We start from the raw sequence: 27,460 nt of genomic DNA on the forward strand, positions 1-27,460 counted from the left end.
CCAGCCTTGGCTCGATGCTAGCACTCTCACCTCTGAGGCAGAAGATTGTGGGTCAAGCCCCACTCTAGAGGTTTGAGAACATAATCTAAGATGAGACCGCAATGCAGTACTAAGGGAGTGTTGCACTTTCAGAGGTGCCGTCTTTTGGGTGAGATGTTAAACCGAGATCTCGTCTGCCTGCTCAGGTGGACATAAACGATCCCATGGCACTGTTTTGAAGAAGAGTAGAGAAAGTCTTATGGCGACCTGACCAATATTTATACAGTACTTAAACACTTATCGTGGAAGCTTGCTGTGCGCAAATTGGCTGCCAGGTTTGCCCATATTAGAACAGGGACTACACCTCAAATGTATTTTATTGCTGTGAAACTCTTTGGGACATGAAATACACTATTTCTCTTTTCTTCTCTATGTGATGTATTAGAGGGTTTAAACATCAGTTTGCCTATGTTATTTCATCTCTCTGGCCCTTTATGAATGAAATTCTCAGTTACAAGCAATGTTTCCCCCTAAGGTCCACGACCATGCACCAATCATGAGGTCCCGCGCAGGCTGCTCACCAGCTGTTGCGGTTGGAAAAGATACCGCACATGCACGGCCGCGCAGCAAATTTAAAGGGACCGTGCACCAAGAAAAATGGGAGGGACCATTGGTTGAAAGTGAATAAAACGCTTTTAACAAAATGCCAAGTGAAATGATTCACCTGACTGCTGCTCAAGTAAAGTGCTCTTGAGTTAACAAAGTAGACTGGTGAAGTAGTTCAATTTTTACACTAAACTACATCTTAAGCAGGAATATATCTTATTAAATTCCAACAAGCACTGACATGGTTGCAAATTAACATATATTTCTGTGCAAATTTATTTCATTTTTCTTTAAATGAACTCTTGCTGATTGAAGAGATGAAAGTCTCTGCTGGCTATAAGCATCCAATATGAAATGAGTTCAGGCAGGCTTAACACAGCACCTGTTTGTTTGAACAGAATAAATGAAGTTTCAATTGATGATGACAGAGTGGCCAATTTGGGAACATTTTCCCATTTTGGTAATGCTCAATGAAACTCATCTATAAATAGCACTTTTAAGTGAGACCCCTTTAATGGTTCCTCTTTTCCCTAATGTGTATCCTTAGAAATGTAACCATTCTGTTCATTTCTTGCATAAAGTGTAAATTATATAGCTTTAATGGTATATTTAGCATATGTAAAATGTTGGGAAATAACTAATGGCCAGCATGGATTTAGAAGAGGAAAGCCCTGTTTAACAAATCTCTTCAATCTCTTTTGATAGTAGAAGTTCCTACAATATAGATTTTTTTTAATTTTAGAAGGTCTTTGGCAAGGTCTCATATGAGAGACTAGAAATTAAACTAAATTATGTGGGAATCTAGGATAGAATGTTGGATTGGACAGAAAATACTTGAGAAGTTGAGAGGTGTAGCATCTGACTGGTGGGAGGTGTTGAATGAAGTACCACAGGGGTTAATATAAATAACTTGGATTCAGAAACCAATGATGAGCTCATTAAATTTGCATCCAACATTAAAATACAGAATGTGGTTTGAGGACTTTGGAAAGGGTGCAAGCAACAAGAATGATCCCAGATGTAAGGTGATCAGGTATGAGGGAAGTATAGAGAGGGCCAAGCTTTACAGAGGTATATTAAAGTATTAAATGACATATAGATAAGGGGACCCAGATGATTACTTTAAGGTCAGTCACGCCAGTAGAACAAGAAAGTAAGTAAATTTATTACATAACAAGCATTCTTTTATTCAAAGGATGGTGAGTATTTGGAATGATTTACCGTATAATTATACAGCACAGAATGAGCCGATCACGCTCGATGTCCCTCATTCCTGGTACCATTCTAGTAAATCCCTTCTGCACCCTCTCTAAGGCCTTGAGATCCTTCCTAAAGTGTGATGCCAAGAATTGAACACAATACTCCAGCTGATGCCTAACCAGTGGTTTTTTTTAAAGTTTAGCATAACTTCCTTGCTTTTGTGCTCTATTCCTCTATTAATAAAGCCAAGGATCCCATTTGCTTTTTTAACAGCCTTCTCAACTGGTCCTGCCACCTTCAAAGATTTATGTCCATACACCCGCAGGTCTCTCCTCATTCTTCTTACCGAAATGTATCATTCACACTTCTCTGCTTTAAATTTCATCTCTCATTTCAACAGTCTGTTTATGTCTTCCTGAAGACAGTTATAATTCTTCTCACTATTTACTATATTTTGAAGGATCATTGACCACTGTTTTCTGTCCCTTAGCCAATTTTGTATCCACACTGCCACTGTCTCTTTAATCCCATGGGCTTTAACTTTGTTAACCAGTCTATTATGTTGTACTTTGTCAAATACCTTTTGAAAGTCCATATACACAACTTCAACCACACTACCCTCATCAACTCTCTCCATTATGTCATCAAACAAGTCAATCAAGTTCGTCAAACACGATTTGCCTTTAACAAATTTGTGCTGACTTTCATTTATTAGCCCATACTTTTCCAAATGGCAATTAATTTTGTCCTGGATTATTGTCTAAAAGTTTCCTCACCACTGACATTGGGCTGACTGGCCTTTAGTTGCCGGGGTTATCCCTACTCTTTTTTTTTAAACAGATAGCGTAACATTTGCAATTCTGCAATCCTCTGGCTCCACCCCCATATCTTTGGAGGATTGGAAGTTTGTGGCCAGAGCCTCCGCAATTTCCACCCTTGCTTCTCTTGGAAACCTAGAATACATTCCATCCAGATCGGGTACTTTGAAGACTGCCAATCATTTAAGTACCTAGGAGCTGAAATTGCCCTTCCCAATAAGCAGCGGCCACGGGACGACGCGGAACGGCTGTAGACTCTTCACGGAGGGGCCGGTATTTTGTAAATTGCCCTTCATCAGAGTCGGAGCGGTGTAGAGGATCGCTCCGCCCAGTTTCTCACCCTGGCGTGCACACGCCAACCCCTTACTGACTGGCGGCGACCCCTTCCCGAAATTGACCCGTGGGAAATATCCCTTTTGAGCAGTTGCCCTGCGGGAATAGCGCCGCCACCGGTCGGTGCCCCCAACAGTTTCTTGGGTCAGTGCACTGCTTGTTGGTCGGCGGCATGGCCATCCTTAAAGCGGAGGTGGCGCTCCCGGCGACGCCATTTTATTTTTTATTATCGGCTAACTGCCAGGTCGGCCTGACAATTATGCTCCCAGGTTTGGCCGGGTAATCTGCCACCCTCTCTTCGGTGCCAGGCCGACCAAAACCCTCCCTGGTGGCTCAGTGGACCTAACTTAAAAATATGTAGAGCTCGCAGCAGCTCTCCCCTTTAATTGAAAGGGAGAGACGTTGTGACACGTTAGCGTGATGCGGCACGCCTGTGTCGCACTGACATCATTAGCGTGGCGCTGATGAGTGTTGAGTGATCGGGGCGGTCAACTCACTGCTAGGGCACTTCCGCCCTTCAGCCGCAACTACATCCGCCCCGACCCAAAAACAACCTTCCAAGTGCCGAATATGCAGCGGAGAAAAACTTCAAAAAACAGAAGGTGCACCCTGTTTCGGGCGGAGGTGAATTTCTACCTCCTACTCTTTCTCACTTTTTGTCCTATCCGATATGGCAACTACCTCTTCCTTTACAGCATAATTGGCGGCATCCTCTTCTCTGATGAAGACAGATGCAAAGTACTCATTTAGTAACTCAGCCAAGCCCGTTGTCTCCACAAGTATGTCTTCTTTTTGGTCCCTAATCGGCGCTCCCTTCCTTTGATTACCCTTTTACTATTTACTGTATATGTTTATAAAAGATGTTTGTATTCCCTTTTATGTTAACTGCTAATCTATTCTCATGCTCTCTTTGCCAGTCGTATTCCCTTTTTTAGTTCTCTGAGCTTTTTATATTCAGTTTGTATTATGAACCTTTAATTTGACTCTGAACTCCTGCATGGCAAGTGAGCCCCAAGTGGGCAGAGGAATAATTTCAAGGACACCCTCAAAGCTTCCTTGATAAAGTGTAACATCCCCACCGGCACTGGGAATCCCTGGCCAAAGACCGCCCTAAGTGAAGGAAGAGCATCCGGGAGGGCGCTGAGCACCTTGAGTCTTGTCGCCGAGAGCATGTAGAAACCAAACGCAGACAGTGGAAGGAGCGTGCGGCAAACCAGACTCCCCACCCACCCTTTCCTTCAACAACTGTCTGTCCCACCTGTGACAGAGACTAATTCCTGTATTGGTCTGTACAGTCACGTGAGAACTCATTTTTAGAGTGGAAGCAAGTTTTCCTCAATTTCGAAGGACTGCCTATGGTGATGATGACATTTGACAGAAGCCTCCTCTTTCTGTCTCATTTTACTCATATATATATATTATATATATATATAATGTCATCCAGGGAGCTCTAGCTTTGGATGTCCTTCCTTTCTCCCTCATGGAAATTGATTTACGTGAGTGACCCAAAATGGGCTCATAGTGAATCGGCAGCCTCTTTTATACTGCTAATGTAGTACCCTTGTTTAAGAAGGGAGAAAGGGATAGGTTGAGTAATTACAGGCCTGTCAGCCTAACCTCAGTGGTAGGAAAATTATTGGAAAAAATCCTGAAAGACGAGATAAATCTGTATGTGGAAAGGCAAGGATTAATTAGGGACAGTCAGCACGGATATGTTAAGGGAAGATCGTGTCTGACTAACCTGATTGAATTTTTTGAGGAGGTAACCAAGAGGGTCAATGAGGGTAGTGCGTACGATGTAGTATATATGGACTTTAGCAAGCTTTTTATAAGGTCCCACATGGTAAATTGGTCATGTAGGTTAAAGCCCATGGAATACAGGGCAAAGTGTCAAGTTGGATCCAAAATTGGCTTAGAGGTAGAAAGCAAAGGGTAATGATTGATGGATGTTTTTGTGACTGGAAGGATGTTTCCAGTGGGCTTCTGCAGGGCTCAGTACTGGGACCCTTGCTTTTTGTGGTATATGTCAACGATTTAGATTTGAATATAGGGAGTATGATTAAGAAGTTTGCAGATGACATTAAAATTGGCTGTGTGGTTAATAATGAAGAGGAAAGTCATGGGCTGCAGGAGGATATCAATCTACTGGCCACGTGGACAGAGCAGTGGTAAATGGAATTTAATTCAGAGAAGTGTAAGGTGATGCACTTTGGGAGGGCTAATAAGGAAAGGGTATACACATTAAGCGGTAGGCCACTTAATAGTGTAGAGGAACAAAGGGACCTTGGAGTGCTTGTCCACAGATCCCTGAAAGTAGCAGGCCAGGTGGATAAGGTGGTTAAGAGGGCATAGGGAATGTTTGCCTTTATTGGCCGAGGGATAGAATATAAGAGCAGGCAGGTTATGCTTAAATTGTATAATACTTTGGTTAAGCCACAGCTGGAGTATTGCGTGCAGTTCTGGTCGCCGTATTATAGGAATGACGTGATTGCACTAGAGAGGGTGCAGAGGAGATTTACTAGGATGCTGCCTGGAATGGAGAATCTTAGTTATGAGGACAGATTGGATAGGCTGGGTTTGTTCTCATTGGAACAGAGGAGGTTGAGAGGAGACCTCATTGAGGTGTACAAAATATTGAGGGGCCTGGACATAGTGGATAGTAAGGGCCTATTTCCATTGGTGGAGGGGTCTATTACGAGGGGGCATAGTTTTAAGGTGGTTGGTGGAAGGTTTAGAGGGGATTTGAGGGAGGGCTTCTTTACGCAGAGGGTTGTGGGGATCTGGAACTCGCTGCCTGGAAGAGTGGTGGATGCAGAAACCCTCACCACTTTTAAGAGATGGTTGGATGGGCATTTAAAGTGCAGTAACCTGTAGGGTTACGGACCTAGAGCTGGTAATTGGGATTAGACGAGATGACCTTTTGTTGGACGGAACAGATATAATGGTAAATACTGCAGGGAATAGAATACGGCCAGGGTGATCTGGACTAGTTTTGATCGCCTGGATAGGTCGGAGAGGAATTTTCCCAGATTTTTTCTCCCTAAATTGGCCTGGGTTTTTATCTGGTTTTTGCCTCTCCCAGGAGATCACATGGCTCCGGTTGGGGTGAAGTGTAGAATGTTTTAGTATAAGGGGTGTCGCAGTTGTGATGAGGCGGATTGGTTAGGTTGGGTGCTCTTTGCCTTTCCGTCATTGTTCATAGGTTTATATGTAACCTTTAAGGCTGCTGACCAAGGGCCGTGTGGCTCTTTGTCGGCCGGTGCGGACACGATGGGCCAAAATGGCCTCCTTCTGCGCTGTAACTTTCTATGATTCTATGTTAAGATCAGCCATGATCTTATTGAATGGCGGAGGAGGTTCAAGGGGCCATATGGCCTACTCCTGCTCCTATTTCGTATGTTCTTGCACCCAATTTATTTTCCCACCCAATTTCTTTTCCCCGTTGACTTCAGTGGGCGCGGTGTAAAATGGGCTGCAGATTCACTGAGCCAGTTTCGGGCTACGAACGTATACCAATTTCACCCCCTATTTGTTTTGAACACCTTTGCCTGTCAAGAACATGGAGTGGATTGTCATTGGTCAGCAGCAGGAGTAAAAACTTTCCCTGAAAAATAATGAAACAATTTCAGCTAACTCTTTATCAAGCACTTGAGTGCTGCAAAATAGATGAGATTTAATTTATAGCCTCACTGTGAAGTCTTTCCTTGTGCTACTTTTGTTACCAACCAACTCAACAGAAAATTGCTTTTCCCTAAAAGAGTTATTCTGCTTTTAAAGTTGCATTCTCAAGCATTGTGACTTGTTATTCAGTTCTAAATGACATTTTGATGTGGTTGTCTCTAATGTGTAATCAATCTGACTGGTGTGATTTACTTTAATGATTTAAATACTTCATTTTTGCAGGACACAGCCTTTCAAAGTATATGGAAAAAATTGAAGAGTTAAGAAGAAGTAAGTGATGCTTTTACTCCCACAGAAATAATTGTGCTAAGATGGAAAATGGTGAAAGGTCTAAAATGTTATGTGACACAAATGTTTGCAATGAACAAATGTGGCACTCCTGATTAGTTGTTGCTCTGGCCCTTGGCTATACACGAGATGCTTATTATTGTAAAGTTTGACATAATTTTTGGTGGTGTGAAAGAATGGAACAGCATAGGAGAGACAACTGAGCATCTGCAACACAACAAAAGCCAGTAAAGAATGAACTTGTGTTTAATCAGGTCCTCAAGATGTCCCAATAGATTGTAATCGGTAGATTACGTTAAAAATAGAAACACAAACCATCAGAGCCATTGCTCGGCGGGGCACACTTGTTTTGTTCTGTACCTCTTTCTCCCCACCTCATCCACCAAATTACACCGCAGAGACCCAGACTAAATGAATCACTTCAACTCTTTTACTCTCATTGCTCCCAGTATATGCACAACTGTGCAAAGAAAGCTAATGAATTAAGGTACCTGCCTCACCATGTAGTCAAAATGTACAGTGGCTTCATAAAATATGGATGTAACTGTAAGCGCATGAAAATGCAATAAAGATTGGCTGGGGGGAGTAAAGATTTTCTGCCCTCCAAGCACCATTTTTCATCCTGGATGGTGTGGCAGATGAGCTGCTGTCCAGGCTCTGCTAGTGTCACACCTTAACTGGCTGCTCGGAAACCCACAGGAGCATGCCTGGTGTGACTAATCCTGTTTCCTCCATGACTCTGGAGGGCTGTATATTGTACCTATTACTGCTGCTTGACCTAGTTTGCAATTGAAAATCCTCTTGTATAGCTCTTCAGCTAGAAGAACGATACAGTGAAATAATACCATTCCTTTCTGAGTAGGTTTAATGTCAGGAATTTACCAAGGCAACCAAATATCTGAGCAAAAGGAATAGTTTTCCTTTTTTTTTCTTAAATTTTGTTTTCCAGGAAGGAGTTTTAAATAACTTTTCTGTGAACTGCTCCGTGAGTGGCCAGTGGCTTTACAAAAGGCAATTTATTAAGCGTTGTAAACCTGTACAGGTACTTACCAGTTGGTGAAAGGAATTGAAGACTGGCACTGAAAAGTTGCCAGATTTTCTCATGGATAAGCGACACTGCCTCCTTTGTTTGTACAGCTAATTGCATTGGTCAGCACAGTAACTTCACTGTGTCCCAGGTAATCAGAGTGTTTAATGAATAGATTTCAATAAATGGACCTTTAGTTGCACAAGATAAAGTCATTCCACATAAAAAGATGTGTAAACTAAGCACAAAGTTTTGAGTGGATTAGTACAATTTCAGCGAGCTGTAGGAAGACTCAAAACCGATATCGTAAATAACACCAGTAAGTTTGGTGTTTATCAGCAGTTAAGATAGAAAATTAATTTTGAACATAAGGTTGGCTTGAAAATAAAAGTGCATAAATAATGTCAGCCGTCAGCCGTGAGGGATCACCAAATGGTAGTAAACAAGATCAAGGTAAGTGAGCTCTTTGCTGTTTTAATTTTTTGTCACCAGTTTGTGTGCCCAATGATGCTTAATTTAAAAGGAGTGATAGTATAGTGAAATGTGAAAGTGGAGTGTGACAGTGAAGGTGCAAAGGATTCACAAAGAAAGACCACTAGAATGCAGGAAATGAGCACTCGCTAAAAGGGAAAAGCTTCAAATCAACTTAGAATCAGTAAAGGAAAGGGAGCAGATGAATGCGTGTCAGAGACTTGATGTTATATGTTAACTAAACTGCCGAGGAACGCATTTTGCACAGCTTGCAGCTCTCATGAGAGCCGCCATACAGGTGACAGACTGTATACACCATTGACCACTTCCCAATACCATTTTGAGGTTTAAAAAAAACTTTTTGAAGTGTTTTAAATTTTCTTTTATCTTTTTAACAGTTTTAGACTAACTTACCAGTGTGGACAAATTAAGGGGTTTCAGGTCTCTCGCATGAGGTGATGTCACGTAAAGCAGCCTAAAATCGTCAAAAAATAAATAAATGAGGGAAAACTTAATTCAAATTTGTAGAATTTTTTGACTTCAAATATCACCAATTGAAAGAAGCAGGTTTTGAAAAATATAAACTACTCTTGTCCTGGACAGGGACAAATACTGACCGAGCCCAAAATACTAATACAGGTATAAGCAAAGTTCATATTGTGTAAAGCTATGTAAGAATTGGATGGAAGATTCTCTCTGAGTGCATGACTATTTAAATAGCTTGATCTTTCACTGTAAATAAAAGACTGATAGCACAAGGAACATTCAATAAAAATCGAGCCATTTATTGAAACAAAGCTAAAACCAACAAACTGGTGTTGAGCCTAACTCCTGTTAAATACTGCTCTATTTCTTCAGAACATAATCATTCATCCCCTCAAATTATGTTGCACATTGCAATGCTCACAATTGTTGCAAGAGTACAAAAATATTTTTTTCAAATGGTTCCCAGAGTTATTCCTTTCTTTACATGTGCAGTGTGTATCTATTAATGAGAACATTTGTCCAAGCTCAGTACTCAATAGGTTAAGAACTTTTCAGTAAATGTAGTGTCCCGTTGAAAGGAGTTAACAGGGTCAGTGAGGTTATGGGCATTGGATGGGTCCCGAAGGTGACGGAAGCTCAAAAGTGATGGGTTAGAAATCCACATCAATATTTAATGGTAATTCAGCATCAGCTGATTGATCCAAAGTCAAGATCATCTAACTGTACTAAAAATGTAATTGATAAAGCATGCTTTGTCACAGTTGAGTATTTAGTAATTGACACATTTTCATTCTGATGCCTTGCTACAACAAGTAATCATGTGGCATGCGCATTGTAGATGGCCATCCTGTACCCTCCAAAGGCTGCATTTGTTGCAAAGAGATGTATTTTGCAAATGTAACCTCTTGTGTATTTTTGTAATGTAATGTAATTTTAAATTCTCAGTTCAACAATCATAATTCAATTTTCTTTTTTTCCTCTTAATAGATTATAGATATAAAAGAGATGAATTATTCAAAAGATTGAAAGTTACCACATTTGCCCAGCTGGTAAGTGCTCTCATTTATGATTTGCTGCCCCATGGGATATAGTCCATGATTGGAATATTGAGTCATAAAAAATTCTCATAATATTTCTGAGTTTCAACCTAGATGCACTTCATTGTAATTGTTTGAGATAATAATTTGTATATGATTTCCCTTTTTAAGCAACTACAGAGTAATTTCTCTGTAAGCTTGGTGGCAAGGTAAAGGATCTTGTAAGACACTTTGCTTTGTTTATACTAGAAAAGGTCATGATAATGAGCGACATACTACACCTGTTAACTTTATTTTTTGCTTATCGTGCAATTTATTTAACATTTGGTGTTATTGCTGTCAATCTTTCAGTCTGAAAGTTATTGGGGATGAGTGACATGGAGTTCACAAAATGAATGTGACACTAACTAAACCCCTACTTCTGTTTCTTTTAGACAAGACTCTGTTTTCAAGGCATTTTCGCTCCTTCATTTTTCTTGGTTTCTGCCTGTGCTGCTCTGAACTGACTGGTGCAGTTTAAGGATGGATGTCCCTCAGATTTTTCCTTCAGTACCGAGACTTCCCTCAAATCCAATATAAACGTTACATTGTTGGGAATGATCCCGTGCTGTAATGTAATCTTGAGTTCTGAGGATGGCCAAAAACCAGTTGAGTTGCACTTTTGCAGATTATGTTATCATCTGAATTCTGAATGAATCCAGTGGCCTTGTGATTACACCCTAGTATGCATGTAGTATAGTGCGCAGGGGAGAGGGTATGCAAAATGTACATCCTTTGCTCCAATTGCAGTTATAAAAATGTGGGAAGAATTACATTGAATTAAAAAATATATTTATTCCTTCTGGAAATTTAATACAGTATTTTAATTTTGATACACTTTGTGATATCCTTAGGCACTACAGGTGGCTTCTGTGAATGAACAAAGTGATGAGATGTTTGAAGAACTACAACGGGAGGAAGGTTGGTATAGAGTATCAGTAGGTTACCTATTCTGTAGAACTACAACAATTAGAAGAACTCGCTGACAATTTCAAAGTAAAGGATTTTGTTTTGTTTACAACCAGAAAAAGGCATGATAATGGGCGACATATTGCATCTGTTAACTTTATTTTTCTTATAGTGCAATTTTTTTAACAAAATCTAGCTAGAGTTTTCACTCCTAGTTTTGAATTACTGTATAGAAATCTGTATTTAAATATCCCCTCTGAATGGACTTTTTGGGTTTGAGTTTCACCTTATTTCCCTAGGTTCGAATTCGGTGCTTTCTGCAGCTGAGTCCGAACTGTGCGCAATAAAGGCCAATGACGAACGAGGTCCTGTGGAAATGCCACAGAAATCTCCGATAGAATTAATAAGTAATAACGAAACAGGCGAAAAACTACTTTCACCCCGTTCCACCCTCCAAAGGTAAGGATTGCTGTGCTGAAAAAAGATCATGACAATGATCACCAAGTATTAGTTCTACCTGCCTGAAAATTGAGGAAGAATTTTATAAAATAAGGATTTTAGTTTTACTTTTATATTGAGGAATGAACTCTGGGCGATTACAATTTTTTTTTAAAAGCTGTAAAATTCTGGATATGCACAGCAGGTCAATTGGAATCTGAAAGGAAAAGAGTACTTAACATTTCAGCTAGGATACTTCATTATGGGCAGTCCCACCTGAAATGTTAAGTTATGATTCCCATTCTAAATATATTCAAAAAGGAGTTGGATGTAGTCCTTACTACTAGGGGATCAAGGGGTATGGCGAGAAAGCAGGAATGGGGTACTGAAGTTGAATGTTCAGCCATGAACTCATTGAATGGCGGTGCAGGCTCGAAGGGCCGAATGGCCTTCTCCTGCACCTATTTTCTATGTTTCTATGTTTCATTCAGATGTGATTAACATGATGTGCGTTTCCAGCAGATAGTTAGCAGTAGGTCTGAGGTCTGATTTGAGATCTGTAATGGTTTGCAAATGCCATGAAAATCCAGGCATAAGATCGCACTCATTTTATATGTGATCAACTTTATTTTTCTTAATTTGAGTTAAGTACTGGTTCCAATCCAGGTCCAGATCAACTCCATGCAAACAGCCCGTTCCTACTGGAAGTCTGCTTTTGAGGACTGCAAAATAATACTTTGCAAAAAGTGCTTTCAACAAGGTGAAAATGGAACTTTAAGGGCAGATTTTAAAAAGCAGAATTTTTTTTTAAGTTTCAGAAAATAAAGACTGAACTTTGTGTCCATAATTTCCAACCCCTCCCCATTTCTCCTCCCAAAGGTGTTGACTCTTCAAGGTTCCACGGGCAGTGGTACTCTCAGTTATCTCGTTCAACTGGTCACTCTTCATCTGTGATCCTAGGCAACGATTGATTAGTACCTTTTTTATGGGCGTCACTAGCAAGACTAGCATTTATTGCCCATCCCTAATTGCCCTTGAACCGCTGCAGTCCTTGTGGTGAAGGTACTCCCATAGTGTTGTTTAGGGAGGGAGTTTCAGAATTTTGACCCAGCGACAATGAAGGACCGGCTATATACTTCCATTTGACCATGTCCTCATCTGACACGCACACATGTAGACATTTGAACAGGAGTCACTGGATAGGGATCAGGAATGTGAACCCTGGCTGATTTTTTTTTAATTCCCTTCCCAAATTCAAGGCCACTGATGCCAATTGTACTGCCCCTATCCTTGCTCCTGTGGAAATCAGCACAGACCTGGTATCAGACGGGACATTCCTGATCATTTTGGCTCAATTCCACACTGGGCAGCCCCCTTATCAAATGATTTATTATGTGATCATTTGTAGGATCTCCAAGCACCCATGTTTCTTTGTCCAACATGTAACTAATATATGTTTTCAAAATTTTGTTTTTATAGCTAAACTAGTAGCGTTTACAATAGAGTTGGTCTCCAGTCGTCTTGGATAACCCTTGCCACTGGATCAAGACCTAGCTCTCTTAAGCCCGTGTGGTGGCTGGTGTGCAACGGCCACCACACGTTAAATAAATCCATGCACAGGCATCTTCCACCCTTTAACATGTAGTTCGGAATCTGGAATATTAAGTCCTTCATTGGAACACCTGTGAACTCATCCCTTTTTGGCGTGGAAACAAGTCATCCTCGCTTCAAGGGACCGCCTATGATGAGTAGCATTTAATAAATGCATTAAAGTCTGACCGTATGTGATTTGTCAGCTGTTTTTATCATTCTCTGTAGTGTTATAAGTGGTGTTGGGGAAATAGACCTAGAGAAGAAGTCTCCGAAATTGTTCCACCCTGAGCGCTGTCCATGTCCTGAAAATCCAGATGGACCCTATCCAGACTGCCCTTACTTGCTGTTGGATGTACGAGACCGTGATGCCTATGATCAATGCCACATTATTGGAGGTAATGGATAAAGATGTAATTATGATGGTCATAAGTGTTGGTTGTGGGGGGTATGGTTTAAATATTCATATTTGTTGAGATTTATTATAGTTAATACACAAAAGCAATGTAATCAATACAGCCTCCTGTGGTAAGTAGACAGCATGGAGTAAATTTTTGTCTTCTCTGTATGGGTGATAATCTGGCTCAGTGGGTCGCCCAACCACTATAGAATCGAACTGATTTTTCATTCCAATGATTTCAATGGAATAAAAATCAGGCAGGATCTATAATAGGCAGGCATTCTGCCCTGCCATTTTACCGTCCATGCAGTGAAGATTAAAATCTACTCCTATGTCTTTATGGAGTACTCTTTATGACTGTCCACACTATTAACACTTTTTGCCATGTAATAAATAACTTGCTGCTTTCTTTATTTGATTCTTGTAATTTTTTTTCTCCTCTTTATTAGACTTTTGGTAAGAGCATTGTGTTCCAGAAGGCATTTGACAAGGTGCCACATAAAAGGTTACTGCACAAGATAAAAGTTTACGGGGTTGGGGGTAATATATTAGCATGGATAGAGGATTGGCTAACTAACAGAGAACAGAGAGTCGGGATAAATGGTTCATTCTCTGGTTGGCAACCAGTAACTAGTGGGGTGCCACAGGAATCAGTGCTGGGACCCCAACTATTTACAATCTATATTAACGACTTGGAAGAAGGGACTGAGTGTAACATAGCCAAGTTTGCTGACCATACAAAGATGGGAGGAAAAGCAATGTGTGAGGAGGACACAAAAAATCTGCAAAAGGACATAGACAGGCTAAGTGAGTGGGCAATAATGTTGGAAAGTGTGAGGTCATGCACTTTGGCAGAAAAAAAATCAAAGAGCAAGTTATTATTTAAATGGAGAAAGATTGCAAAGTGCCGCAGTACAGCGGGACCTGGGGGTACTTGTGCATGAAACACAAAAGGATAGTATGCAGGTACGGCAAGTGATCAGGAAGGCCAATGGTATCTTGGCCTTTATTGCAAAGGGGATGGAGTATAAAAGCAGGGAAGTCTTACTACAGCTATGTAGGGTATTGGTGAGGCCACACCTGGAATGCTGCGTGCAGCTTTGGTTTCCATATTTATGAAAGGATATACTTGCTTTGGAGGCAGTTCAGAGAAGGTTCACTAGGTTGATTCCGGAGATGAGGGGGTTGACTTATGAGGAAAGGTTGAGTAGGTTGGGCGTCTACTCATTGGAATTCAGAAGAATGTGAGGTGATCTTATCGAAACGTATAAGATTATGAGGGGGCTTGACAAGGTGGATGCAGAGAGGATGTTCCCACTGATGGGAGAGACTAGATTAGAGGGCATGATCTTAGAATAAGGGGCTGCCCATTTAAAACCGAGATGAGGAGAAATTTCTTCTCTCAGAGGGTGTAAATCTGTGGAATTCGCTGCCTTAGAGAGCTGTGGAAGCTGGGACATTGAATAAATTTAAGACAGAAATAGACAGTTTCTTAAACGATAAGGGGTTATGGGGAGCGGGCGGGGAAGTGGAGCTGAGTCCATGATCAGATCAGACATGATCTTATTGAATAGGATCGAGGAGCCATATGACCTACTCCTGTTCCTATTTCTTATGTTCTTATATTGTCCCTTCTTCCCCGAGTGGTATGAAATAAAGCCTAGGATTTAAGATTATGCCTAATGAATCTGTGCTCCTGGCACAGAGCTTTGTACGGCATTAATATGCATCGGGAATTAGGGCGCGAAGGCCAGTACACCCCACAGGACTAATAAACAAATATCCTGTGGGGTGCACTGGCTTTAGTGCCTGAATTCTCAATATATGCTTCTACCATGTGAAGCTCTACATCAGAGAGCAAATTCATAACCCCTACAAAACCTCTTGCAATAGCATCGCAGATCTTTCGGGGCCGAAATTGCCCTGCGCCCCGATTGGAGCGGTAAACTTCTGAGCCAGTACTTTAATCGCCTGTCCCAGAAATCCCACCACCGACATGGAATTGGGCACTTGCGCCCCTCCAAGGAAGCGGAGCATTGTTTCCGGCGCTCCGTGTCCTTGGAGGGGTGCTCCCGGGGCAGGAGCACAGCTGACGCGCTACAACACCCCATCCATTCATTTAAAGGGGAGGCCCGCAGTGCAATCTGCAGGCCCTTTGGTGGCCACCACTGGGCCATTAGGGAGGCAATCGACTGGGCCAGCAGCCCAGCACCGATAACGGAGTGCCGGGCTGCATGACAGCGGGCCCGGTCATCACGAGGGGCACCGTTATCGGGCCGACAGAAGAGTCGGCCAACAAAAAAACATGCTGGCCCGCGGCACAAAAGGCCTCCCCTTTAAAGGGTGCCTCAGCGGCAGGTATCCGCCAGCGCCATCCTCGTGGCCCGTGGGGCAATTTCCCCCCGTGAGGGGCAAATGAGTTAGTGGGAGGCGGTAAGGGGTTGGCACGCATGGTGATGACGTCATTGCCGGGCGTTCGCCAGCCCGGGGCACAAATCGCAGGGCGTGACGCTACCGGCACATCACCCACTCCAAACCTCCAGGGCAATTTCCGAGGAGACGCAATCACTCTCCTTACCCTGGCGAAAACCTCATTGCGTCCCATTAGCGTGCCCTGGAGGTGCTAGCAGGGCTATAAAAAGGGGCAATTTCATCCCCTTAGTGTCCAGCATGTGTATTCCTTACATTCAACAAATAGGAAGATATTAAATAGCAACAGTTATTTAGTATTCATTGATCATTATAAAAATATTATCATATAGGTATCGCACTTCATAATTAAATGATCGAATATAGATATTTTCCCTCGTATTCTGGAGGGCAGTGATGTACTCTGGATGGAAGGCCATTGTGTGAAATGCAGGCGATGCTGACCTGAAGAGGTTTTTCTCTTTCAAGCTCTGTGGATCACTGAGTTTCAGTTCTTTGCTGAGCCTGAGTTTATGTTGAATACTAGTGTCTCTTCCATGATGGTGTTCACCCTGAGGTTAATCAACATTGTTAATTGATTGGTTGTCATTTGTTTTTGTATGAATGACATATGAGCCAATTGACCAAGTGGCGGATAGAGTGGCATAAACTTTCTGTATATTACACTTTGAAATGTAATGGACGCAAATTAGAGACAAAACTTAATTTATGTAGATTAGCTTCCTGCTATAAAACATGCACTATTACTTAAAACTGCTCAGCCCATAGTGAGTGAAATGGTTTTCCTTTGTCTTGCAGCTTACAGTTATCCTATAGCAATGCTGTCTAGGACTATGAACCCTTATACAAAGGAGGTTCTGGAATATGTATCCTTTAATTTAAGTCTTCAGTTCTGTGTAATAAGGTGTCCAGATTGTGAAATTGGGTTCCCTTCCTATTATTCACCTTTTTTTTTGAGGGGCTGGCACTGATTAGTGGCTTAGGTTTGATCACTGTTCTTTTGCCTTTAGGGCTTGGTCTTAAATCCAGCCCAGGCTGATTTTGATGAGAATGTCCTTTATTTTTTTGTAATAGGGGTTATGGTGTAATTACTTTGGTGCTGTTTCAACCCATCTTTTTAACGAGAATCTACACCGTAAAACTGCTCATGGTTTGGCATGAGGACAGCTTGTATAGGTATTTGTAATTTTAAACTTTAAGGGAAAATTATGTGATCATTAAGGTTTGGGTTGTCAGTGCTAAAGATTGAGCACTCTTTGATCAAGATAGCACATGTTATATGCAGAGCAAGGCTCCCTTTACTTTAACCCCAACTTCAGAAGAGGACCATCGACTACACTAATGTGAACTTTTGCACGTTAGCAACTCCCAAGGCCACTGAATGAGATTTCAATTTCCCTCGCATGTTGTTTATCCCATAATGCTCTATCAGGTGATAATTGAGGAAACCAACTTTGTATTGTCCCCGTGTATTTCCCTCTCATTAAAACACCCCTGAGAATTCTTGGTGTTGGGGTGTTTGTGTAACTGAACATCTTCAGGATGCAAGTGACAGTAGTGACACTAATAATTCCAATTGGTCTTGATGAATGTGGCGGTGTACTATCTGGTATTGTAACAGGAATCAAATGCATCAATTTCTGAAATATAGTTTTGGGGTGAAAAGGTGCATTGAGAACATTCCTTGTGTACGAGCTGCTCCTTTGTTACCCACCCCCTTTCTCCCACCTGGTTTGTTTTGCAGCAAAAGGTGGTTAAGCCAATCAGTTGTTAACTTGCAGTTTTCCAGTTTAAGATGATACTTGGTGCCTTAACAACTGCACTTAGAAAAATGCATCTGGGAAAATCATTTTACTTTACGATGAAGATGAACGGATAGCTAGTCAGGCTGCAACAACGCTGTGTGAGAGAGGCTTTGAGAATCTTTTCATGCTGTCAGGAGGTGAGTGCTAGATTTTTGAACTGTTTTCTTCTCCTGGCTGATCCATTAGAACAGGTGAGCTACACAGGGTTGAAGGAGAAGACGACACTTGAGGGATAGTAACAGATAAACGGAAGACAAAGTAAAATCTATTTTTCTTGTACAGGAGCCAACATTACATTTTCATTAAGTTTGCCCATCTCTAATTCGCACTCAAATCCAATTTATTCAATAAATCAGTGCCCTAATATGTTGGTTGGCCCTGCTGCATAAGCAGTGGGTAAGCATGTCAGTGCTGTTGAGCTACTTGGTTTTAGCTGCTTAAACACCAGCAATGTCAGTGCAAACACTTGAGCATCCTTGGTTCTTGCCAGCCTGCCCCCAACTTCTCTAGGTTTAGTGGAGTGTTTCTCTACTGGATCGAATAAACAAAACCTACATCTATGGATTTCTCAGTAGTTTGATTTGGAGATTTCGGAGCATGGTGATGGGTTTCAGCTTGTGTCAACCACACACTATTAATCAAGACACAGGTACAGCTCATTCAACATCAAGGCAATGAAACTGGAATCTTTTCCACACATTGCAGGAGTAATGGCATAGCTCACAGGTGTGCAGGTTCCTCTTTTTTGGATTCCTCTTTATTGAGAGAATTTCCATACTCAAGATGTAAGTGGAAAATGCTTTGTACTACAGTATATGATCTCACATTTATATACTTTCAAATTAAACGGAGGGTGTTAAATTGTCCTTTTTATGTGTAACTTATAATGGAGCATGTTCCAAGCTCAGAGATCTTGTTAAATTTCTAACTATATAGTGGACTTTGATCTCATTCTGGAGGCTGACACTTTGAAAATTCCGCAAGTAGTCTTTAGAAATTGCTATTTTAAGTACATGCACCAAACCTTTACATTTCAGCTGGTTTGTTTATCGAGCTAATATAAAGGAATGCTCCAGGGTAAAGCATTAGTGTGATTAAAATCAACCTGAAGGGTTTTGAAATCATATTTTTGAGCTTCTCACTGACACTAGAGATCTGAGCCATACAGATCAGGAGAGCGGGTATCACCACTGCCCCGTAGACCATAAGCCCAGTGCCAGATTTGAGGTCCTGGTCCAACATCCCCACCGGCACCTGGGAATCCCGGGCCTAAAACCACCCTAAGTGAAGGAAGAGCATCCGGGAGGGTGCTGAACACCTCGAGTCTTGTCGCCGAGAGCATGCAGAAAGCAAGCACAGACAGCGGAAGGAGCGTGCGGCAAACCAGACTCCCCATCCATCCTTTCCTTCAACCTGTGACAGAGACTAATTCCCATATTGGGCTGTTCAGTCACCTGAGAACTCACTTTTTAGAGTGGAAGCAAGTCTTTCAAGGGACTGCGTATGATGATGATGAGGACAGATCAGGAATACATTGGGCTTGATTCAATCTATGCTGAGTTAGCTGATCTCAATCGGCACTACACTTGCTTCAACACCTCTGGTTAGGAAAAGAATCATAGAATGATACAGGACAGAAGGAGGCCATTTAGTCTATCATGCCTCTTTGGTAGAACTATCCAATGAATCCCACCCCCTGGTCTTTCCCCATGGTCCTCTAACTTCGATCCCTTCAAATATTTATCCAATTCTCTTTTGAATGTTGCTAATGAATCTGCTTCCACCATCCTTTCAGGTAGTGTATTCCAGATCATAACAACTCGCTAAGTAAAAAAAAAAAGTTTCCCCATGTTGCCTCTGGTTCTTTTGCCAAACACCTTAAATCTGTGTCCTCTGATTACCGACCCTTCTGCCATTGGAAACAGTTTCTCTTTATTTACTATATTGAAACCATTCATGATTTTTAACACCTCTATCAAATCGCCTCTTAACCTTCTTTGTTCGAAGAAGCTTCTCCATTCTCTCCGCATAACTGAAGTTCTTCATTCCTGATACCATTCTAATAGATTTCTTCTGCACCCTCTCTAAGGTTTTGAGATCCTTTCCAAAATGCGGTAGCCAGAATTGAACATAATATTCCAGCTGATGCTTAACTAATGTTTTATAAAGGTTTAGCATCATTTCCTTGCTTAGTACTCTATACCTCTAGTAATAAAGCCAAGGATCTCCTATGCTTTGTTAACAGCCTTCTCAACTTGTCCTGCCACCTTCAAAGATTTGTGTACATATACCGCCAGGTCTCTCAGTTCCTGCACCCGCTTGAAAATTGTACTGTTTAGTTCATATTGTCTCTCCTCATTCTTCTTACCAAAATGTATCACTTCACACTTCTCTGCGTTAAATTTCATCTATCACGTGCCTGCCCATTTCACCAGTCTGTCTATGTCCTCCTGAAGTCTGTTACTATTCTCCTCACTATTTACTATATTTCCGAGATTCGTATCCTCTGAAAACTTTGAAATTATACTCTTTATATCCAAGTCCAGGTCGTTAATATGTAACAGAAAAGTCGAGCAGATTCCCAATCCCAATTGCCAACAACTGACACCTGTTGGAGTGTATGTGGCCACTGGATGAGGGCAGGATTGGGCTTGGCTATCCTCACCCCCAGAAGTCCCCTCCAAATAGCCTGATAACACTCTCTGTTAAAGCTCAGCCTCGGCAGGCCCTCGGAGTCGAGGATGACTTGCTTCCACAGTAAAAATGAGTTCTCAGGTGACTGAAGAATCCAATGCGGGACCCACAGTCTCTGTCGCAGGTGGGACAGACGGTGGTTAAAGGAACAGGTGGGTGGGGTGCCGGGGATGCCACATGCTCCTTCCGCTGTCTACACTTGGCTTCAGCTTGCTCTCAGCGATGAGACTCGAGGTGCTCAGCGCCTTCCCGGATGCTCTTCCTCCACTTTGGACGGTCTTGGGCCAGGGATTCCCAGGTGTTGGTGGGGATGTTGCACTTTTTCAAGGAGGCTTTGAAGCGTTTCCTCTGTCCCCCTGGGGCTCGCTTGCCGTGTCGAAGCTCCGAGTAGAATGCTTGCTTTGGGAGTCTCGTGTCAGGCATGCGGACGATGTGGCCCGCCCAACGGAGCTGATTGAGCGAGGTCAATGCTTCGATGCTGGGAATGTTGGCCTGAGCGAGAACACTGATGTTGGTGCACCGATTCTGCCAATGGATTTGCAGGATCCTGCGGAGACAGCGCTGGTGGTACTTCTCCAGCGTTTTGGGTTGTCGGCTGTACATCGTCCACATCTCTAAACCATATAGGAGGGTGGGTATCACTACTGCCCTGAAGACCATAAACTTGGCGCCGGTTAGAGGTCCTGGTCTTCAAACACTCTCTTCCTCAGGCGACCGAAGGCTGCACTGGCACACTGAAGGCAGTGTTGGGCCTCGCCGTCGCTGTTTGCCCTTGTTGTTTGCACGTGCGGGGGAGGGAGGGGTGCGTGGAGGGTATAGAAGCACTTGATGGGAGGGAGGGGGCAGCTGGGGTCTGGGAGCAATTGGGTGGTACTAGAACCTAGGTGTACTGAGATGCGTGAGACAACCGCAGCCCAATGAGGGAAAGAATATTTTCTTTAAATGCTGTTTTCAGTAAAAGCACTAGGGGGAGACTTCCACTGCCACCTAGTCATGCGGGCATGATTAACATTTGATGTCCTGCTTGTCAGAACAGTGTAAATGCTGATGCAGGTCAACTTGCCCAAGCTAATCTTTAAATGGAGCAGCTTCCTGAGAAGGGCGTTTCCCCTGCTGCTGGTCCCATCCACCAGAAATTGTGTCAGGGCACAAAGTGGACCGAGTTCTCCCAGGGCAGGACTTCCTGACTGCCTGATTATCATCCCAAAATTGAGCAGAAAATCCGGGTAACTTACTTTAGGAAAGGAGGAGACAAATTAGAGAGAAAATTATAAATTGTTAGAGGGATCACAGAAAATACTCATTTTCTTTAATGTGTGCTTTCTCATTTTGTGAACAGTTAAGGCACCAATTGAAATCCTGTTTATGAATAATGCTGCTCCTGTAAACCTGAACCATAATAATAATAATGTCTTATTAGGACTGAAAGTAGTTGCCCAGATGTTCCCAGAAGGAGTAACCACTGGTTCAATTCCACGGTCGTGCCAACCTCCAGTTCTCTCAACATTTCGCCGGAGACGGTTAACACCTCAAGAACTGCCACACTCTGCAGAGGATAAGCTCCGGTTCACTGAGGATGATTTGGACAAGATCCGGCACTGCCTGGACGAGATTCTACTACCATCTAACTCACCCAGTAAGGCAACTCTAGAAAATGAGTATAATGGTAAAAGGAAATCCAAATGCCCACTGTAAGATTACTTAAAGGAAGTTTCAGCTCATCTCCACCTGCAGCACTGTACCTTCTGGGTCAGAAGGTTGTGTGTTTGAGCACACAATCTAGGCTGACACACCAGTGCTATAGTGAGGGAGTCAGCCTTGCCTTATTGAAGGTGCATGTGCTTTGTATGAGATGTTAAACCAAAGTCCCATTCAGGTGGACGTTAAAGCAGTAATAGGACTACTTTCTGTGAAGGGTGAGATTAAATGGGCCAAAAGACCATTCCAGCCAATCTTATGTGAAATAGCTGTTTGAAAATATGAAGCTCTGATAGGTAGGATATCTAGCACAACCTCGAGTAAAGAGGATCTTGTACTGCCCACCCTAAAAAGGGCATTTGTACATTCAACCTTTAAAACCCATTCTTTTAACAGTCTGGATTATCATACTCTAACACAGAGGTTCTCAACTCTTTGCTTCTGAGGCCCCCTTCCGTGTTATAAAAATTCCACAGACCCCCTGTAACTCAACACAAGTAGGTTTTCTGTATAAAAATTAGTTATACAATGAAACATGTATATCTATTATTACTTTTGTTTTACTTAATGAAAACATTTTGCTGTGCTGACCAACAATTCTGTCAAGATGTGGCGGTATCTCTGACAAAATGAGTTAAAAGTGGGAAATAATTAACCAAAAAAGTCAGAAAATACATGTAGAGACCCGAGGTAACAGGGGAAATGGTGAACCAAAAGCAGGAAATGATAAACCAGAAGCTGAAAAGATGAGTGGGAAATCATTAACTGAAAGTGAAGAAATGCCTGTAGAGAAGTGCGAAATGGGAAATAGTAACCAAAAAGCAGGGAAATGATTAACTAAGACTTGTAGAAATTAGTAAAAGGGGGGAGATGGTTAACCAGAAGTCAAAAATAGTTCAGAGACCAACAAATCCGAAGTGAAAATGAGTGCTGTCCCCTACAGGTGGGGGCCAGGTACTACTTTGGTTAATGATTTCCCATTGTGCATTTTCCCCGAATTGTATGGCCACAGTCTGGCACGTTTTGCTCTGATATGCACAGTCCAATTTCCTCCAGGAATGGCTCATTGGGGTACGCTGGCGCCTCTGCGTGCTATTTGGTTACACTGACCCCGATCAAGCATGGGAAGAGGATGAAACAGCGACTCCAATGCCGAGCTGGGTGTGCCGACACGGTGTTCCATTAATAACTTTGGGTTGGAACATCGGATCTCCTCCAGGTGAACAGTAGGTGAAAGGGCTTGCAGAGCTGCGGAGGGCAGTACTAAGCCTGTGTGGTTGCGACTTTGCCGGACGGAGTGACAGCAGTAAAGCGGAAGACCGCTTTCCCACTGATAAATCCGCGGGCCCGCGACCAACTGTCTTGGGTGTGTCATTTGAGCTAGCCAGGGCGAAGGGGCACCCAATGATACCTGAACTAACCTGGTCAGCCACTGGAAGCCACGTGGCAGTCCTCAAAACTCATCAAGGCAGACCTCTTAAACCTCATCCCTGTCACCCCATTATTAATTTCCATACATTCAAATTCAGGAATCATCTTATTCCATACACCATCCAATGCACAACATCTACACACACGTACTTCCAGCAGGAATCACCAGATAACCATTAGGAACAGGAACCCTGAGTTTTCTTTTTTAATTTTCCTACCCCTGGGACACCAGTAGCATTTGTAGTGCCCCTATTGCAGTCCTAACTGAGATCAACGAACTCAACAAGTCAGGCTGGAGTTGGCGTCGATCTTAGCCCATTCCCTGCCTCATCTTTACATTTGTACAGTGCTATCGTCTAAGGGCAAGAAATTAATTTGCTTAGCACCACCCGTTAACGCCCGAGAGGGGCGCTAACAGGCCGCCAAGCACTTACCGCCTAGCACCGTGCTGTCAGTGCCTTGGCTTTTCTTCAACTTTTCGGGTGATCCAGCTGACCTCTCCCCTTTAGGCGCTAGGATGCTGGTTTCCTAGCGCCAGAACTTCAGCAGCGCTCCCGCGATAGCGCCTCAGGGATCAGGGTTAGCGCCCTAAAAGGGGTGTGGAACATTGGGGCACTAAAAGTGAATATCCCGGTTGGAGACGGTAAGCATCACCGGGGCTGATGTTATTTTTAGCGCTAAGTCTCCAATTTAATCTTCCTTTATATGACTGCCCTTGGATAAGTTCTCTTTTTCTTTTCTTCTTGCTCTCTAACCCACTCTTTCTGTTTAATCTAACTCTCTTGAGGAGTCTGTTCTTTCTCTAATCCTTTTTCTGATAGAGTAAAGTCATACCTTTTTATATCTGAACATCAAAAGAAATAACTGGCATTTATACAGCGCCTTTCATGACCTCAGGACATCCCAAAGTGTTTTACAGCTAATTAAGTACTTTAAGAATTGTAATCACTGTTGTAGTAGAAACATAGAAAATAGGTGCAGGAGTAGGCCATTTGGCCCTTCGAGCCTGCACCACCATTCAATAAGATCATGGTTGATCATTCACCTCAGTCCCCCTTTCCTGCTTTCTCTCCATACCCCTTGATCCCTTTAGCCAATTTGCGCACAACAAGGTCCCACGAACAGCAATAAGATTATAACCAGATAACCTGTTTTAGTGATGTTGGTTGAGGGATAAATATTGGCCAGGACACTGGGCCCTTCAAAATAGTGTCATCTTTTACGTTCACCTGAGAGGACAGATGGGGCCTTGGTTTAACATCTCAACTTAAAGACAGCGGGGCTAAAATTTCCTATCGCCCTGGTTGGAAGCGGTAACCTCTCCGGGGCCGGACATTCTGCGCCCGGCGCAGAAGTCCCGCCCCGGAAGTAAAATTCGGGTTACCGCCCCTCACCGGAAGTGGAACGCAATGTCGCGCACTCCACTTCCTTTTGAGACGGAATCGGGGGCGCTACCCGGGCATATCACGGAGTGCTACGAGGCCTCGCTACGTAGCGCTGATGTGTTTCAACACACCTCCCCTTACGTTAAAGAGGAGGGCGCTGCAAGCTCTGCATGGCACTTTGATGGCCTCCACTGGGCCACCAGGGCTAAGGGGTGCCATGGCCGCAGTCTGGCACCGAAACGGAATGCCGGGCTGCAGGATCACGGCCCAGACCCTGTGACATCACTGGGCAGCGGGCCGAAAGGTAAAGTTGGAAAAAAAATGGCGGCACCGTGCACCTGCTCATTCGCTCCGCGACGTGTGTGCGGCCCAATTCGTGAACTGTGAGGCTGGCATGGGCATCGTCTGCAGCGGCCTCGCGGGGCGCTGACCAATTTCTGCCGCAGGGCAAAAAGGGGTCGACATGCCTCCAGTGATGACGTCATCGTCTGAGGCGCGGTGGCCTGGGGCAAAAACACTCTCACGCCCAGTTAGCAACCTCCCCCCCCGCCCCCGGGGAGGCGCTAACAGGTGGCGCACAACAGGAGAATTTCAGCCCCAGCACCTCTGACAGTGCAGCAATCCTTCAGTACTGCATTGGAATGGCAGCATAGATTTTGTGCTCCAGTCTCTGAAGTGGGACTTGAACCCACAACCTCCTGACTTAGAGGGACAACTGCGCCCACTGAGCCACAGCTGACCCCACAAAAAAGCTAGGCAACAGAATGATTTTTTTCTTGGATCCCTATTTAGGATTTGGTCTGGCTTGGTCTGAACTTGTAAAATCCCTTTTTAAGCCTTCAGTGAGTTGTCAGGTGCTGGTATGTCTGTCTCAGGTTTTCTCAGAAACTGTCTTCAAGCTCCAGTCTGAGAGAGAGTTATAAAACAGTATGAACACAAGACAGACTCAGCATTTGGCCTTACCTATTGCTATGTGCTCTCCGGTTTGCAGTTTTTAAATTCAAGAAATTCCTGTCTTTAAAACAATGTAATTTCAGCCCTATTCTTTCTCTTTAGATTTGTTCCGACTTTTTCTACAGTGTAGCGTTTATCTGATGGTCATTCTCCCAAGTTATTTTAACATCCATTCCCATTGCTGCTGCACTGTTTGGCTATGCTTGTTATAGTAAACTAGGATTTGGTTAAATGCTGTCCATTCCGAGGATTTGTCTAACTTCAGACCATTTTCTTAGCAACGGGCGTGTTCTAATTCTTGCTCATTTAATGTCTTTTAGGCAACCTCAATCGTCTTTCATCATCAAGAACACAGTTGAAGACATCCAGCAGCTGTGCTCCCTCTGTAGCTGGCTCCATTAGTGCCCGATCACAGACAGGCAGCATCCAAAGCAAACCATGGAAATAAGAGGCAGAATATCACTCCTACACCTTTATTAAATCTGGTGTCCATTGTTTTTTTCTGTGTTTTTTTTATCATCCGCTGCTTTAGTGTTAAAGATCCCTGGAAAACATGTATCACTGACATTCAGTAAACAAAATAACTTGAAGCAATGCCTGTTAGTAGATACTGTTGAACACAATAGCAAACACTAGTTGTGTGGAAAAAAAAACATAGTGACACTCAATATCTACTTAAGCTTTAAAATATCCACTTTAATCTCACTTATAGCTTTGAACTCCATCCAGAAGCAGAGGAATAGGATTGAAACCGAAGAACAAGGGAAGACTGTTCAGCGCCATGTAAACTTATTACAGTAAGCCTGTGTTACAAAACACCAAGGCCTTGAATACACAATAGATCCTCAATGTTGTTTGATTCCAGCACAGGTTTTGAAAGCCAGAAACAATGCATTTTGCACACGAGTACACACACGCACTCCCTCACCTTAAAAGTGCTGTCTTTTTTCTATGGCTCCAAAAGACAGCATTGGAGAAAAATAATCTGCAATTCTCTGCATTGTTAGAGATCCATGAGCTACTCCAAATCATTGATTTCAAGTTGTTTTCCTTGCCTCCTTCCCCCACTACCACCACTAAATGGTTAAAGAATAGTCCAATTATATTGCTGTAATACTCCTCTTTCTACTGTATTACCTGTCCTAAAGGAAGCTTAATTTGATGATGCAGCAGGAATGAAACAGCAAGTGAACAGGTTCTTATTGTTCCAACATCATGTTACTGAAGTAGGAATTACAGATCTGCTAGTATGCTAACGTATACCAGAATACAATTCAAAATGCACAATAAAGTATTGTATTTATAAGCCTGGTGCACTTGAAGCTGTTTTAACCTCTCCACCCTCCCCATTATGCCAAATTTGGTAATTCAACTCTGAATTCTTCCATTAGCACATAATGATGATTGGTTGTTGAAGTCCTGCCCTGGGATGACTTGGAATATGAAAGGCATCTTGGTTAATAATTTATAACTTGATTCAGTTTGGAACTGGGTCTCACGAAAGCTGAGAGCATGTGTACAGCCTTGAGTGATGGCTCAGTAAGTACGTGATGAATGTGCATGTCATGGGCTTCAGCACTGTCGATATGAGACCATTGCAAGTACTGAACCATGCATTATTGCCATTGTGTTGTAGGTATTTGTACCTGTTGCAAATGCGGTTTTTGTTAAATTTATTTTCAGTTGTTGCCTCTGATACTTTCAACATCACTGTAGCTATTCTGATACAGAATTAATCTATTGAGGGTTATACCGTGTTTT

At 42.8% G+C, this 27,460-nt stretch overlaps 1 protein-coding gene across 2 annotated transcripts in view; it reads left to right on the plus strand.

Moving 5' to 3' along the window:
• The window catches only part of cep41 (centrosomal protein 41), a 36,314-nt gene extending 10,118 nt beyond the window's left edge, over positions 1-26,196 (plus strand). The window contains exons 3-11 of one of the 2 annotated variants that reach the window (XM_070897197.1): positions 6,840-6,887; positions 9,877-9,938; positions 10,820-10,886; positions 11,174-11,333; positions 13,131-13,300; positions 16,531-16,598; positions 17,560-17,674; positions 21,652-21,867; positions 26,020-26,196. In XM_070897197.1, the coding sequence (XP_070753298.1) occupies positions 6,840-6,887; positions 9,877-9,938; positions 10,820-10,886; positions 11,174-11,333; positions 13,131-13,300; positions 16,531-16,598; positions 17,560-17,674; positions 21,652-21,867; positions 26,020-26,147 (1,034 nt within the window). In that variant the 3' untranslated portion in view covers positions 26,148-26,196. Of the gene's footprint in view, positions 1-6,839; positions 6,888-9,876; positions 9,939-10,450; positions 10,574-10,819; positions 10,887-11,173; positions 11,334-13,130; positions 13,301-16,530; positions 16,599-17,559; positions 17,675-21,651; positions 21,868-26,019 lie in introns of those variants that run through there. The other variant, XM_070897198.1, reaches the window with a different exon arrangement.
• The last annotated feature ends 1,264 nt before the right edge of the window (positions 26,197-27,460 follow it).

This window comes from Pristiophorus japonicus, chromosome 13 (genome assembly GCF_044704955.1).
Source record: "Pristiophorus japonicus isolate sPriJap1 chromosome 13, sPriJap1.hap1, whole genome shotgun sequence".
Lineage (NCBI taxonomy): Eukaryota > Metazoa > Chordata > Chondrichthyes > Pristiophoridae > Pristiophorus > Pristiophorus japonicus.